Here is a 15,051-nt window from a genome sequence, read left to right on the forward strand (position 1 = left end):
TAAAAAATATTCCATTGTCTTTTTCCATGCTGCTTTGTGACCATCATCTAGATATTTTTTTACTATTTTAACTCTTAAGCTATTTTTTCTCTGTTCAACATCAATTAATCCCATCCCTCCTTTCCTTACTTCTCCTATTAATGTACTGTATGCAATTCTTGACGGTTTACCATTCCATAAAAAATCTAAAAAACATTTTTTCAACCTTTTCTCCACCCACACTGGCATAGCAGTCACATATAAAACATACCACAACTTTGACACCATTAACACATTTAAAATTAAAACCTTCCCTTTTAAACTTAAAGTCCTCAATTTCCAAAAATTTAACCTTCTTTCAATTCCTCCTACTATTTCTTCCCACATTTTTTCTTTAACATTCCTTTCATCTTTTCCCATTAGAACACCTAAAATCCTTATTTCTTTTGTTTCTTTAAAATGAAAATAATCAGTTAAAGCATTTACTCCTCCATATCTCACATATGTTGTTTTTTCTTCATTTAACTTGCCTCCTGATCCCCTACAAAACATCTGTACCACTTCCATTACTTTATTAACACTCTCTATATCCTTAACTATTATTGTTGTATCGTCTGCATATTGAAATATTTTTTCATTTCCCCCACTTCCTTCAATGTTTATCCCTCTTATGTCTTCATCTATTTTAACAGCTAATCCCAATGGTTCTGCAACTAAAGAATATAAAAGCGCCGATAATGGACATCCTTGTCTTATTGACCTAGTAATTTTAAAACATTCTGTTAAAAAACCGTTACACTGTATTCTTGTTATTGCTCCCCTGTATAAAATTGTAATCCACTTGACAAAATTATCCCCAAACCCGTACCTTCTTAAAATTCCAAATAAATAATCATGCTCCACTCTATCAAAGGCCTTTTCAAAATCCAAACTAATAACATATCCTTTTTTGTTTTTTTCTTTCATATATCTTATTCTATCTATTATACTTAAAGTTGTATCTGCTATATCTTTCCCTTTTACTCCATACACTTGATTTGTTTTAATTATGGTTGGCATTACCTCTTTCAATCTATTGGCTAAAACTTTTGTTAAAATTTTCAAATCTGTATTCAGCATTGTAATTGGTCTATAATTTTTTAGGTCTACTTTATCTCCTTTTCTTTTATATATCAACTTTATTAATCCCATCCCCATTCTCTGATTCATTTCCTCTTTTTTAAAAATGTCTTCATATACTTCTTTTAAAATACTGGTTAAAAAATCTTTAAAAACTATATAAAATTCACTCCCCAAACCATCTATACCTGGACTTTTATTTTTGTTTAATTCACTTATTGCTCTTTTTATCTCTTCTTCTGTTATCTCTTCATCACAGTCTTTTTTGTCTACATCTCCTACTGTTGTTTTTATTTGATTTAGTAACTCCAATTTCTCTTCTTCTTTCAACCCCTCAGTACTAAACAGATTTTCATAATATGCTTTTACTTCTTTTAATATTTCCTCATTTGTTTCCACCACTACACCATTTTCCCCTCTTATTTCTTTAATCATTCCAGCTTTCCCTCTTATTTTTTCTAGATCAAAGAAAAACTTTGTACATTTTTCACCTTCCACCGTATATTTAGCTTTACTCCTTAGTCTTGCACCTTCATATTTTTTCTCTTCCATGTCTTTCAATAATCCCTCCAATTCTTTTATTTTTTGTATATCTTTCCCATTCTCATTTAATTCATTTTTCGGGTCTGTGTCTTCCTGGCTGGTTTGGGTCCAGCTTTCAAATAATATACAAGTCCGGGTCGGGACTGGGTAGGCATTTCTCGGATCTACAAGGGTCCGGGTCCAGGTATTGAAATATTAAGACTGGTCCGGGTCGGTTCGGTGTAGTACATCACAGGTCTCTTTCGGGTTCGGGCACACATTTTTGGACCTGTGGAGACCTCTAGTTATAGCGCTTTGAAGAATTTTTGGTCCATTCATCTATGCAGAATTGTAGTAATTCAGCCACATTGTAGGGTTTACAAGGACGAACAGCCTTTTTAACGTCATGCCACAGCATCGCAATAGGATTCAGGTCAGGACTTTGATTACGCCACCCTAAAGTTTTCATTTTGTTTTTATTCTGCCATTCAGAGGTGGACTTGCTGGTGTGTTTTGGATCATTGTTCTGCCGCAGAACCCATGTTCACTTCAGCACAACAACATTCATTAGGAAAACAGTGTGTCAATAATGCAAAATGACAGTTAAAGGCAGTTCATCATTAAATTCAGGGATGTCATCTCTGTTCAGTTTAAATAGTGTCTGTGCATTTATTTGCAATCAAAGTCAACAATATCGATGTAGATGAAGTGACCCCAACTAAGCAAGCCAGAGGCGATAGCGGCAAGGATCCGAAACTCCATCGGTGACAGAATGGAGGACAAAAAACCTTGGGAGAAACCAGGCTCAGTTGGGGGGCCAGTTCTCCTCTGACCAGACAAAACCAGCAGTTCAATTCCAGGCTGCAGCAAAGTCAGATTGTGCAGAAGAATCATCTGTTTCCTGTGTTCTTGTCCTGGTGGTCCTCCGAGACCAGGTCTTTACAGGGGATCTGTATCTGGAGCTCTAGTTGTCCTGGTCTCCGCTGTCTCTCAGGGCTGTAGAGGTCCTCTCTAGGTGCTGATTCACAATCTGGACTGGACCCTCTGACCTGGATACAAACTGGATCTGGTGGCTACGGTGACCTCGGAATAAGAAAGAAACAGAAAAAATATTAGCGCAGATGCCATTCTTCTGATGATGTAGCAAGTACATCAGGTGTTATGTGAAGTGTTTCCGGTTCCAGTTTACCTAATTAATGCAGCCTAAAAATCCTTTAACGGATTTGGATATTAAAAGCATATTAGTATGTTATGTGTAAGCCAGTTTAAAGAGATGGGTCTTTAATCTAGATTTAAACTACAAGAGTGTGTCTGCCTCCCGAACAAAGTTAGGTGGGTTATTCCAGAGTTTAGGCGCCAAATAGGAAAAGGATCTGCTGCCGCAGTTGATTTCTAGTTTTGTTTTCCTCCAGCTGCTCTCCATTTTTTGGGCTGCTCTCTTTAGGGTGCGAGTATGCTCATTATACCATGGTGTCATACTGGTTTCCTAAACCGTCCTTAAGCGTAAAGGAGCAACTTTATTTAAAGTGCTAGAAAAGAGAGAGTCCATAGTTTCTGTTACATCATAAAGTTGTGCTAAGTAATTTGGATACGTCAGGAAGATAACTTAAAAAGCAGTCTTTTGTGGTAGAAGTGATGGTTTTTCCATACTTATAGCCAAAATTGTAAATTCTACTTCTTGTTACATGAAGTTTGCACAAAACAAAATAATGATCTGAGAGATCATCACTTGGCTGCATAATTTCAACACTATCAACATCAATTCCTCGTGACAGTATTAAATCTAGAGTATGATTTCGACAATGAGTAGTTCCTGAAACGTGTTGTCTAACCCCAATAGAGTTCAGAATGTCTATAAATGTCTGTGTTTTTGATAGGCTCATTTAAGACTCATTCAGGACATGCAAAGTGTATGAGAGCGAGAACGCAGAAACCTGGAAAATCCTGTGTAGAAAGCGTAGTCTCATGTTAGGTTATTCCAGGTCAGAATTTGGACTTTTATTCAAACCTTTCTGAGCGTCTTTTATAAAACAGGCTTCAGATGTGCTGAATGCATCGAAAAGCTTTCCCGATCTGACGCCGGATATTGCATCTACAGTAATGACTGGTACGGCTGTAGGTTTGATCCTCATGGTCTTTGATTTTTCCAGGCTGATACACAGGCCGATCTTAATGGCTTCGTGGTTGATGTGATATAAACTGTGCTAATGATTGTTCACAAATGGCAACATAATTCTCATGCTGTCCAAATGAATTTGTGCTGCAAATAAAACTTTGGTAATGCTCTGTTTCACAAGGAGTTTGATAACTGCCAGGTTGAATGTTTGAAAGGAAAGAGTTACTGAGATTACAAGTAAACTTTTTTTCATTAGTCTTTTTTTCAGTAGACGTTGATGCTTTAAACTGTTTTTGTATTTTTTTTTTCTTCTAGACCTGATTGAGGAGAGTCAAGAGCTGATTTGGAAAAGAAAAAGCAGAATGAGAAAGATCATGATTTAAAAATTGGAGAAAAGATGGAATCTAACAGTTTTTTAATCTGCCGTCTTTGTGGAAAGAGCTTCAATCGAAAACAAAACCTTACGCTCCATATGCGAGTCCATACTGGAGAAAGACATTTTATCTGTAAACAGTGTGGAAAGAGTTTCACTCAAAGTGGAAACCTTAAAATTCACATGAGAATTCACACCGGAGAAAAGTCTTATATTTGCTCTCAGTGTAGACAGAGATTTACAAATAAAGGCAACTTAATTTACCACATGAGAACTCACAGTGAAGAGAGCTTGTTCACCTGCCCACAGTGTGGGAAGAATTTCCCTCAAAAACAAAACCTGGCAACCCACATGAGGATTCACACGGGAGAGAAGCCATACATTTGCACTCAGTGTGGAAAGGATTTTACTCATAAAAGCAACCTTAATTACCACATGAGTACCCACAGTGGAGCGAAGCCTTATACTTGCTCTCAGTGTGGACAGAAATTTGCAAATAAAGGCAACCTTAATTCCCACATGAGGATTTACTCTGGAGAGAAGCCTTACACTTGCCTTCAGTGTGGAAAGAGTTTCGCTCATAAATCCACTCTTAATAAACACATGTTAAGTCATACAGGAGAGAAGCGGTTTGCATGTGCTCAATGTGGAAAGAGTTTTGCTCATAAACACACTCATAATAACCACGTGAGAAGTCACACAGGAGAGAAGCAGTTTGCATGTGATCAATGTGGAAAGCGCTTCACAACAGAACTAAGCCATAGATACCACATGACCATTCACACCATGTGGTCTGTTGAAAGCGCTATATAAATGCAGTCCATTTACCATAAAGTAGGCCTAAATTACCACATAAGGACTCTCTCAGGAGAAAAATGTTTTATATGTCATCTATGTGGGAAGAGTTTTAAAAATTCACATGAGAGATCACGCTGAAGATAATTCCTTCACCTGCAAAACTTAGTGAACGTTCACTGCTGCTTAGTGTGAACCAAATCTGATTGTACACCACCTTTTATTTTCAACATTCACCTCTATCTACATTATCCACCTATGTTGAGGCTACATCTGACCATCTCCTTTGCTGTAGTTTCAAGCATTTATATTTACATTTATTCCAAATTAACTTAGAAATTTTGTAATAATATTTATTTAAATAAAGATTTGAATAGAAAAGGAATATCGAACAAGTGTGTGTGTGTGTGTGTGTGTGTATATGGACCTCCACTGTGGACTTTAATTGAATACCCCGGTATAGAGGCATCATTCCATTTCATACATTCATAACTTGGAATCAAAATAGTAGTTGAAATTCGGTCATGCTGTGAAATGCCACACTGTATAACTGAATGATAATATTAATGATGTTCATATAAATAAAATTAAAAGCTGAATGAAATAAAGATTTTTACACTACATTTTCTGATTAATCTTAGTGAGAGAATGTACTGGTAATACACTCATCTGATGATGTCATGAAGATATTTCCGTCAAGTTGGCACCCCATAAAAAGAAATAATCTATAAAACTATGCTATTCACTGATTTGTGTCGCAAAAACGAGTGTTTGTGCTGGTTTGGTGTTTGAGATATCAAACATTTTCTTTCACCGTGTGATGTCACCCTCCACCCCATGTTGCCCAAAATCGCTCCAAATCGGCCCAGTTAGTTTATGTTGGGTCTGTGCCATTAAAACAAATGCTTTATCTATTTTCCTTCCTTAAACTGGGGTGGGGAGTGACGTCACCAATCCCTTCTCTCTAAAACTGGTGTCATTCATTTGTGCTTGATTACCGTATTTTCCGGACTATAAGTCGCACTTATTTTCATAGATGGGGTGGTCCCGTGACTTATAGTCAGGTGCGACTTATTTTTCTAAATTAATTTTACATAAACCAAGAGAAATGAACCAAGAGAAAACATTACCATCTCCAGCCACGAGAGGGAGCTCTATACTGCTCATTGCCTCTCTTGCGGTTGTAGGTGGTAATGTTTTCTCTTGGTTCTAAATAAATAGTGAAAAAAAGTGACGTGACATTCAGCCAAGTATGGTGACCCATACTCAGAATTTGTGCTCTGCATTTAACCCATTCGAAGTGCACACACACAGAGCAGTGAACACACACACACACACACACTGTGAACACACACCCAGAGCAGTGTTCATCATTTATGCTGCGGCACCCGGGGAGCAGTTGGGGGTTCAGTGCCTTGCTCAAGGGCACCTAAGTCATGGTATTGAAGGTGGAGAGAGAACTGTACATGCACTCCCCCCACCCATAATTCCTGCCAGCCCGAGACTCGAACTCACAACCTTTCGATTGGGAGTCCAACTCTCTAACCATTAGGCCACGACTTCCCCTAAAAATACGACTTATAGTCCGATGCGACTTATATATGTTTTTTTCCTCGTCATGACGTATTATTGGACTGATGCGACTTATCCTTAGGTGCGACTTATAGTCCGAAAAAGTTCTGATTTGTGCCATTGAAATGAACTGTATAAACTAACTAAATGCTGTTTTTTCAGTTTGAGACTATGTCCCAAGAGAATGTCTGAGTCACAGATGAAAATGGCTTATTACTGTAATACAGTAAAGAAGTAATACGGGTTTGAAACAACAAGAGAATGAGTAAATTATATAAAGTTTACAGGCTCTTTATTTGCAGCTGATAAACCAAATGGAGAATAATAAGAAAAATAAATTCAGTTCAGTGAAATATTGCATATATCAATACAAAATAAATGTATTTTTATATTTAACGGTGACCATCTTTATGGATACATACAGTTAGTTATGCTAATGACTCTCTCTCGGTGCACGCGTCGGCTTGTGTGTGAGTTTACCGATGTCTATCATTTATGAACAGCCATATGTTAATGCTATATGTAACAAGATTTAATAAGTGTGTGTAGCCAAGATATTTATTATGATATAAATCCTCGTTTATGTTGCTATTTATAACACATTATAGCTCCATTATGTACTGCTCGCTGTTATTAAGTAATCAAAACAATAAACCAAATTAACACCAAAATGGATGTACAATCATTTAATTTAATTAATTCATGTGCTATTTTAAAGGATATAATACATCAGAAAACGATCTGAATGGGTTATAGAACACTCATAAGCAAAATAATCACTAAAATATGTGTCATTTAATTTCTATTAATTAATTTACAACCATTTTGACAAATTTTACATATTTGAATAGAAAATACAGAAATTTACTAAGAAATGTAAGAATCTTATATAATCTTAATCATATATATATATATATATATATATATATATATATATATACACATTTATTTATATATATATATATATATATATATATATATATATATATATATATATATATATATATACATACAGTAGGTGGACAACCTAAACCTCACGCGCACATATTCTTTGGAAGCAGCAGCCTTTCACTGAGCCATTCGGTGCGAGCAGCAGTGCACTGGCATATTTATGCTCATTATGACTTTTTTTCCATCATACAACATCATGAATATGGAAATGTTTGGATTTCTCCCGAATGAGAGCGATAAGCCCAACCTTACCTTATGTTTCACTTTAAATTATTTTTAACTATTGTTTTTTGTTGTTTATAAGCCTATTAAATACTGAAATTATATTTATCCACTAGAATTATATATATTTTTTTCTTGTTCTGTTCTGATAAATTTGTTAAATTTAAAAGATTTGTTGTAAAGTGAAATAGAAATATCCTGTTGGCACATTATATATCAATATTAGCCCTGCTGTTATAATTTCTGAATGTAATAAAATGCAACTCAATACAATAAACTCAAAAATAAACTTAATTTATTTTGTAGTGTGTTTATAAAAAATATGCAGCAAACGAAAATAGGCGATTAATCAGTTAAAATGTGTTATTGTTGGTTAACAAATTTACATTATACACTTAGGAACAGAGCATGGGCCTATCTAGGCTATGTTGTTAACTATTTACAAGTTTTGTGTATGTTTTTATCCAGTTTTTTTTTTCCATTGCATTTGAAAATGACTTTGTGCATGCACATTCACTTCGTGCGCTCAACATGCTCAGCTGTGGACGATTTCAGAATGTTTGATATAAAGGTTGCGGTTACATAGTTTACCATAATTGTTCATTAAAAAATATATATAAATCAAAATAAACTGTTATTTTTATGCTAACATGCAATCAAAGTCTTCGGATACTGTACATGATACAGAACATGATAATAATAGTAATACATGATTCATTTAGGCTATTTAACTTCTAAACTACTTGAGATTTTAAAGTCAGTTTAATAGAATTGAAATTCAAGTTGAATATGGTATTAAAAAATATTTTAATTGGTTTTAATTTATTTCTATGAATTAATAATATGTTATCATGACTTTTTCATCATATCATTTTTTTATGAGCTGTACTTGTTTTCCATTTCGGAAACCAAGCCCCCACTTTTTTTTTTTTTTTTTAATCTATTAATCGCTCACATACCTCTAACAACAGTAAATGTTTTGTAATTTGTCTTTATGAGGAACACTGTCAGGGGAGTCACGTTATCATTAGAGTTGCAATTGAACTCAGAAATGGAAAATAAGGGCTAATTGAGATTCTTTATTTTATTCTTTATTTATAATGTTTATTCTTGTAGAAAATAAGTGTTTATTCTTTAAGAAAATAAAGGAAAGAATAAGGGACGATCCAAATATTTGTAATGTATCATAAGCATATATCTGCCTGGAGTTTAAAAGTTATCATATTTGTTTTTATTCACCCATTTATGTAGGCAACAATTACTTTAAAAATAAAAATGTCATAAAAAATGCCATCGGCCTGAGTACATTTTACCATTATAGAATTGGGGTAATACAGTGAAATTACAAATAGCATGGGATTTTAAAGCATGACAACTGAAGGTCTATGAAACATTTATAGGATGCATTTTTTTAATCAACGGCACTTAAAGTTTTCAACTAAGATATTATTTCAACCATATAGCCTGTGAATAAATAAAATGCATACTTTTCAATGAAAGAGAGTGTACCGTTTTTTCCGGACTAGAAGTTGCACTTTTTTTCATAATATATAACAAATTATAAAGAAATTGTTCAAGACAAGTTTTAATATCATTCTTTATCATTTACTAGTCAAATTTATAACTGAGACAAGATGATAAAAAAGCAGTAACTGTTATTACCTTAATGCTGGAAATACCTCTATTTTTTTAATACTAGCCCATCATGCATCTAACCATCCACTCGGCGTTAAGAGCTGTTCAGATTAAAACTGGCAGCTCCGCAGTGATTTAGTGTCATGGACGGAAGACAGAGCAAGAGTAAATTTATTTTCTAGTCTATATTTTCATCTCTTTATGCCGCTGGTTTAGGCTATGTATTTATTTTTATTTTTTATATAAATGATTTGTAAATATAGCAGACGCTGTCTAACCGTGTCCACACCGGATGGTCTTGTTCATTTTGTAGGGTGAAACATTTCTCTCACTCGGCAGCAGATTCTGTGAGTGTGGAGCAGCAACAATCTCCCTCCATGCACTGAGCATTTAATAATCACTCCGCTCCGCGCGCACTGATACCAGTAACACCTCTCTGCTAAAGTTGAAATGTTATGTTCGTAACGTAGCCTATAAAAATAAAATAAAAATAAATAAAACAACAGGAGAGTTTCAAAGGGGATTATGCTATTGTGTGCAAACTTTTTTCCCTACCAAACACCAAACTAATAACATTGTCGGCATTAAAAGGTATAATAGTTGCTTTCTGCTGCGCACATTTTATTTGTGATGAAAATAACAGTACATTTTCAGTTAGTTATTTTATCTACAGATCGATGCATTTCTTACAGATTTCAAAATCAGTTACAGATGAAGTAGTACTGTAAAATTACATTTGTTTGAATGCATTATTGTGAAAAGATTCCATGTGAATGTGCTGAATCGGTTAAAATCATGCTATAACCTCAAAATAAGCAGTAAAAGGAACAGACAAACTCCTTGAGAACTAGCCTGTAACGCTCAATATTGCCATAATTACAACCTTCTGATCGGAGAGATTATGGGTATAAATATTTTGTATATTTTACTGCAAATTGGACCCTAAAGTCTTTGAGAACAGGTTTCTCAAGACAGGTGGTGCATTAGACCAGGGGCTCATCTCCTGTTTCCAAAATCCATCACAAACTGCTTGAGAAAGCTGTTAACTAATTCTACATCTACCCATAACAACGCATAACAACCTTATGCATGTTTCACACATAATCCATCTGAAGTGCGTATGCGTTTCGTATTTTTTTTACACACCCATGTTAACGGATTCCAGCGTTCACGAGGTTGCGGTCCGTCAGTGCGTTCCAGGAGCGTTGCGTCTGCAGCAGTGCAGCGATCGAGCACATACCGAGTAGCGGATTGCAAACGCATCCCCGGCGGCTTCAGCTGCATCCATGTTAGCACATCACGTTTGATGTGGTAATTTCACAGTAGGCATACACACAGGTTTAAAGACACATTCTTGCCCCCTACAGATTCGGCTAGGTATACATCCGCGGTAAAACATCAACGTGAAAGTCATCATAGCTGACATAGTATAGACCCAGCTCCCAACCCAACTTTGAGAATAGATTAACGGCGATATTTGTTTTATTGCCCGATAAGAGTCTCACGTTAAAGAGTCACGATAATGGCCCACCACTATTTGAAAGATATATTTACAATATATTGAATGAACCATCTCTTTAAGTTTTACTATAGACGTTTTATTAATCAGTCCATTCTTTAGAGTTTCAATGATTTAGTTCAATCGTGCAGGTTTAATTTATTTTTTTCTTGTTTTAATTAGGGCTAAATAATGGGAGCAAAATTATACAGTGCCTCACGTTTTACTAAAATAAACAAAATAATTTATAAAACATGCAAGCCTAGCTCATTAGGCTACCATGCTCCGATGCAAAGTAAACCACAAATTCATATTATATAAATAATACTGCACACTATTTAAATGTGTCAAATCTAAAATATTGTGTAGATAAAATATAAGCACAAGCTCGACATTTATCTTAGAACTGTAAACGGGCCATAAAAGTTAGGCCCGACAGGTTTCGGCCTGAGCCCGACAAGTACATTTTGATTGACAGCTTTTTAAAAGCCCAAACCCGTTTACAGCCTGACATTATTCAGATGTGCACAGACACACAGCTCTATTGCCTTTTGTCAAGAATGAGTCATTTATACATGTTTTAACATAATTTATTCATATCTAACGTAGACTAGACCACTTGGAAGTTGAAATAAAGAAATAAAATAAGTCCTCTGTGATATCTTAACATCTCAGCACTCTAAATAGACATAGGCTCATTTAGCCTATAAATAGACCAACGCACCAATAAAAACGAGTCTTTTTTAACAAATTAAATTAAAATAAATTTTAAATTAAGATAAGTATTTGCCAATAATGAAATTAAGATAAATGCTCCGCCGGATTTGCTTCATCCACTAGCAGCTGACATTTAATAAAAGATCATGCCAATATTAGCATATATAGGCTACTCTGTCCAAATTATGCACTTAATACTCAATTAATATTTATTTATCATTTGAAAAACCTTCCTCACAGAGATTAGGCTAAGCCTACATGTTTTTGTGGAGGAACATTATTGAATCCACTGCAGATGTCTTCAGCATATATATGTATATATGTATATATATGTATGTATGTATAAAAGAATATACTACAGGTGCTGGTCATATGATTAGAATATCATCTAAAAGTTGATTTATTTCACTAATTCCATTCAAAAAGTGAAACTTGTATATTATATTCATTCATTACACAGACTGGTATATTTCAAATGTTTATTTCTTTTAATTTTTATGATTATAACTGAAACTAAGAAAAATCCCAAATTCAGTATCTCAGAAAATCACAATATAACTTAAGACCTATAAAAAGAAAGGATTATTAGAAATCTTGGCCAACTAAAAAGTATGAAAATGCAGCTCTTCTGCATTCTCGGGTCTGGCATACCGCATCCTCACAATACTCCATAGATTTTCTATGGGGTTAAGGTCAGGTGAGTTTGCTGGCCAATTAAGAACAGGGACGCCATGGTCCTTAAACCAGGTACTGGTAGCTTTGGCACAGGTTGCAAGTCCTGTTGGAAAATGAAATCTGGATCTCCATAAAGTTGGTCAGCAGCAGGAAGCATGAAGTGCTCTAAAACTTCCTGGTATACAGCTGTGCTGACCCTGGACCTCAGAAAACACAGTGGACTAACACCAGCAGATGACATGGCACCCCAAACCATCACTGATTGTGGAAACTTAACACTGGACCTCAACACAAGGAATGACACAAGGAATGTGACAGCTGAAACCCATGCCTTGCATACATCTGTGTGTAGTGGTTTTTGAAGCACTGACTCCAGCTGCAGTCCACTCTTTGTGAATCTCCCCCACATTTATGAATGGGTTTTGTTTCACAATCCTCTCCAGGGTGCGGTTATCCCTATTGCTTGTACACTTTTTTTTCTACCACATCTTTTCCTTTCCCTTCGACTCTCTATTATTGTGCTTGGACACAGAGCTCTGTGAACAGCCAGCCTCTTTTGCAATGACCTTTTGTGTCCTGCCCTCCTTGTGCAAGGTGTCAATGGTCGTCTTTTGGACAACTGTCAAGTCAGCAGTCTTCCTCATGATTGTGTACCCTACAGAACTAGACTGAAAGATAATTTAAAGGCCTTTGCAGGTATTTTGAGTTAATTAGCTGATTAGAGTGTGGCACCAGTCTTCAATATTGAATCTTTTCACAATATTCAATTTTTTGTCACGGTGCAGGGTGCCTTCTCAGCTTCCCCTGCAGTCTGTGTTGTCCTGTCTGTTCTGTAGCTCGTGGTCTGGGCAATCCGCTGATTGTGGCGGGGGTGCGCAGATCACGGGTTGATTCTTCCCCACCTGTCGCTCGTTCCCCCACTCCCTTATATGTCTCTGCCTTTCTGTCTGTCGTCATGAGTAGATTGTTTTGTCTTTGCCCGTGTTTTGTGTGTGTCCAAGCTTCACTCTCACCTTCTTTTTTCCTGTCAAAGGATCTGTAGTTTGGAGATCCGGCAGCACGAGTGGTCCGCAGTGTGCCTGCCAGCTTGGAGACCTCTGTGTGTGCCAGAGCATTTCATTAATGTTTTTGTTATTTTGTGTTTTGTGGCAAGAATAAAATTTCTCCTTTGCCCTACTCATTGTAACCCTACGGTGGTATGTCCTGCTTATAGGCAGGCTAAGGATCTATTGTAGGACTTATCTAAATCTAGATTCGATGAGGAGGTTGGTTATGTACTAATCATATGGTCAAAAGACTCACAGATTCCACTTCAAAAGAAGCACAGGGCAATAGATTAAAGTTTGAATGTAGCTCTTATTCAAATTAATTTCCTTATTTCCTTGTTCAACATTCAATATTTAGTTCAGTTCACATAGCATTAGTACCACTGATGTTAACAAATCGGGCACAACTTTTGAGATCTCATGAAACAAAACAAAAGGGAAAATCCTTCAAAGAAAAAAATTGTTACCCTTGAGTGCACTCAAATATTTTAACTGTCCAACCACCCCTTCAATACTCAGCATCCATATCAAACCACCCAATGGAACCATTGCAGCGCTGTTAGTTGAGGCAGTGGACCAGGGAACCAGGCACCAGGGCAAAAAGAGAGGAATCCAGCTTCGGTGGAAAGAACACCAGGGATCCGTGACCAGAAGAAGCCTAAAAAAAACAGTCTACACAAAAATGTGCATAAAATCAATTAATGTTCAACTAAATGTCATTTTTTCCATCTTTTCATCATTTAAGAGTCCATATGTTCAATAATACAACTTAAAATGGAATCGGAACAAACAAAAGTACAGAATAGCATAGTAACTCAAAATTAACATACTTGACTCAAACTAAATTATTTCCTTTCAAAATGCATGTTTCATTGTACCAAAATATACAACAGAATTTACCTGTGTGGTAACATCCACTGCTATTGTAGATAGCCAGACTGTTTTTTTTAATCCACTGTAAACCAACGAGATAACTTCGTTTTACAACAGGTGTCGTCTAAATTTCAATGTAGTTCAACCTCGAGGATTTATTTCGTTTTCTAAATCAATTTCAATCTTAATATTTACTTCTGCTCTGGCTCCCGTTTTCCAAGCTTTTTTCAAGGCAGCTCGAATGACAGAAAACAGCAGAAGAAGAACGTTTCATTGTGCACTGCCACCTAGTGGCGAACTAGATATTGCATTTTACCCTAGTTTTACGTGTTTGCATTAAAGATCATTTCAGGAGTTTACTGGGCAAAATTGACAGGGTTACATCATCATCTGAGTCCTCTGTTGAGATCACACCCTGACAATTTTCTGAGATACTGAGTTTGGGATTTTCCTTATTTGTCAGTTATAAATATCAAAATTAAAAGAAATAAACATTTGAAATATATCAGTCTGTATCTAAGGAATAAATATAATTGACAAGTTTCACTTAGAATTAGTTAAATTAATAAACTTTTAGATGATATTCTAATTAAATGACCAGCACCTGTAGATAGATATATAGATGGATGAATGAGCATAAGAAATACCTTTAATCTTTTTCACAGGAGTTTCTTCTGCTCATCAAGTCTGCATTTATTTGAACAAAAACAGGAAAAAAAAATTATCTTGTGAAATGGTATTACGATTTAAAATCGTTTAAAACAGTTTTTCTATATTAATATACATTAAAATGTAATTCATTTCTGTGATCAAAGCTGAGTTTACCAATCTATAAGGCCTCTAACACTAGCTTGCTCTATGTTTTCTATTCTATCGGTTTTATTTTTATTTATTATACAATAAAAAAAACTTTGTTACCTTTACTGCGTTTACAAGCTAACTGAGACTTGTAATAGTA

At 35.5% G+C, this 15,051-nt stretch overlaps 1 protein-coding gene and 1 long non-coding RNA gene across 3 annotated transcripts; one reads left to right on the forward strand and one right to left on the reverse strand.

The window, feature by feature from the left end:
* Nucleotides 1–4,133: 4,133 nt before the first annotated feature.
* On the forward strand, nucleotides 4,134–6,098 carry LOC127953076 (gastrula zinc finger protein XlCGF8.2DB-like). Its single transcript, XM_052551969.1, has 2 exons — nucleotides 4,134–4,900; nucleotides 6,092–6,098. The coding sequence occupies exons 1-2, from the start codon at nucleotides 4,134–4,136 to the stop codon at nucleotides 6,096–6,098; spliced, it is 774 nt and encodes a 257-aa protein (XP_052407929.1).
* A 4,876-nt stretch (nucleotides 6,099–10,974) lies between these two features.
* LOC127952274 (uncharacterized) lies at nucleotides 10,975–14,335 on the reverse strand. Of its 2 annotated transcripts, XR_008152892.1 has the most exons (3): nucleotides 14,121–14,335; nucleotides 13,688–13,892; nucleotides 10,975–13,271 (listed from the first exon to the last, which is right to left on the reverse strand). It is a non-coding gene; the product is annotated as an uncharacterized LOC127952274 (long non-coding RNA). The 2 variants fall into 2 exon arrangements; XR_008152891.1 differs by lacking the exon at nucleotides 10,975–13,271 and having other exon boundaries at nucleotides 13,511–13,892.
* Between the last annotated feature and the right edge of the window lie 716 nt (nucleotides 14,336–15,051).

Source organism: Carassius gibelio, chromosome B3 (assembly GCF_023724105.1).
Source record: "Carassius gibelio isolate Cgi1373 ecotype wild population from Czech Republic chromosome B3, carGib1.2-hapl.c, whole genome shotgun sequence".
Classification (NCBI taxonomy): Eukaryota; Metazoa; Chordata; class Actinopteri; order Cypriniformes; family Cyprinidae; genus Carassius; species Carassius gibelio.

Coding starts and splice junctions, on each gene's coding strand:
- LOC127953076 (XM_052551969.1), top strand. CDS start 4,134: ATGGAATCTAACAGTTTTTTAATCTGCCGTCTTTGTGGAAAGAGCTTC.